Genomic DNA, 771 nt, shown 5'->3' with positions numbered 1-771 from the left:
AATCTAGAACCTTATGGAGGTAAGGAAGAGCATTATAAAGCTGGAGCGTACACTTTAATAAGTATTTGAGTGAGATTATCATCCGTTACTATATATCTCTCCCTTATGGTGGTTTTTACTCATAACATTTCTGGAACAGAACCCTCTGTTACGAACCATTTTCTTCGTGAACATTTGCAGTATGTATTTTTTTTTTAACTTGACGTTATCATATTTCTTTTAAATTGGTTTGTTTGATGCTACAGAACTGTACGAAATATATGTATATTATAAAACCTAGCTCTTCAAAACTGTGTATACAAATGTGTTGTTTTAAACATGATGTAACAAGACTGATATTGGTGATTTTACTTCGTACATAAATTCGTGAGAGAAAAAAATGCAAATCAACCCTGTCGTGAAAGTTGGCGGTGTGCATCAATATTCCTTTTTTTCAACTGGACGAAACGAAATTGCTTTTTCTTTGTTCGATGCTACAGAATTCTACGAAAAGTTAAATCTGGAAAACAACAACGATACAATTAAGTCGTAGTCAATATTCATAGTACAAAAGAAAGTGATTTTCCTGGTTACTTATCTGTTTCTTATCGCAATGAAAATGTCATTCCTCCGTGCCACATTAAACGATTGCAACTTTGTACTTTACACAGAAGCATGTATGTGTACAACGATTGCAACTTTGTACTTTACACAGAAGCATGTATGTGTACAACGATTGCAACTTTGTACTTTACACAGAAGCATGCATGTGTACAACGATTGCAACTTTGT

At 33.6% G+C, this 771-nt stretch overlaps 1 protein-coding gene across 3 annotated transcripts in view; it reads left to right on the top strand.

Annotated features, from left to right (window-relative positions):
• The window catches only part of LOC138962993 (uncharacterized), a 3,350-nt gene continuing 2,579 nt past the window's right edge, over nt 1-771 (top strand). Inside the window, exon 1 of one of the 3 annotated variants that reach the window (XR_011454680.1) lies at nt 1-19. Coding sequence is in view for 1 of the 3 variants with exons in the window: in XM_070334967.1 (XP_070191068.1) it covers nt 380-410 (31 nt within the window). In the remaining 2 variants the exon portion in view is untranslated. Of the gene's footprint in view, nt 20-59; nt 180-299; nt 411-771 lie in introns of those variants that run through there. The other 2 variants (XR_011454679.1, XM_070334967.1) reach the window with 2 other exon arrangements.

Source organism: Littorina saxatilis, linkage group LG3 (assembly GCF_037325665.1).
Source record: "Littorina saxatilis isolate snail1 linkage group LG3, US_GU_Lsax_2.0, whole genome shotgun sequence".
In the NCBI taxonomy this organism is placed as follows: Eukaryota; Metazoa; Mollusca; class Gastropoda; order Littorinimorpha; family Littorinidae; genus Littorina; species Littorina saxatilis.
The sequence above is the reverse complement of the archived record's forward strand: the minus strand, read 5'-3'. Positions and strand labels throughout refer to the sequence as shown.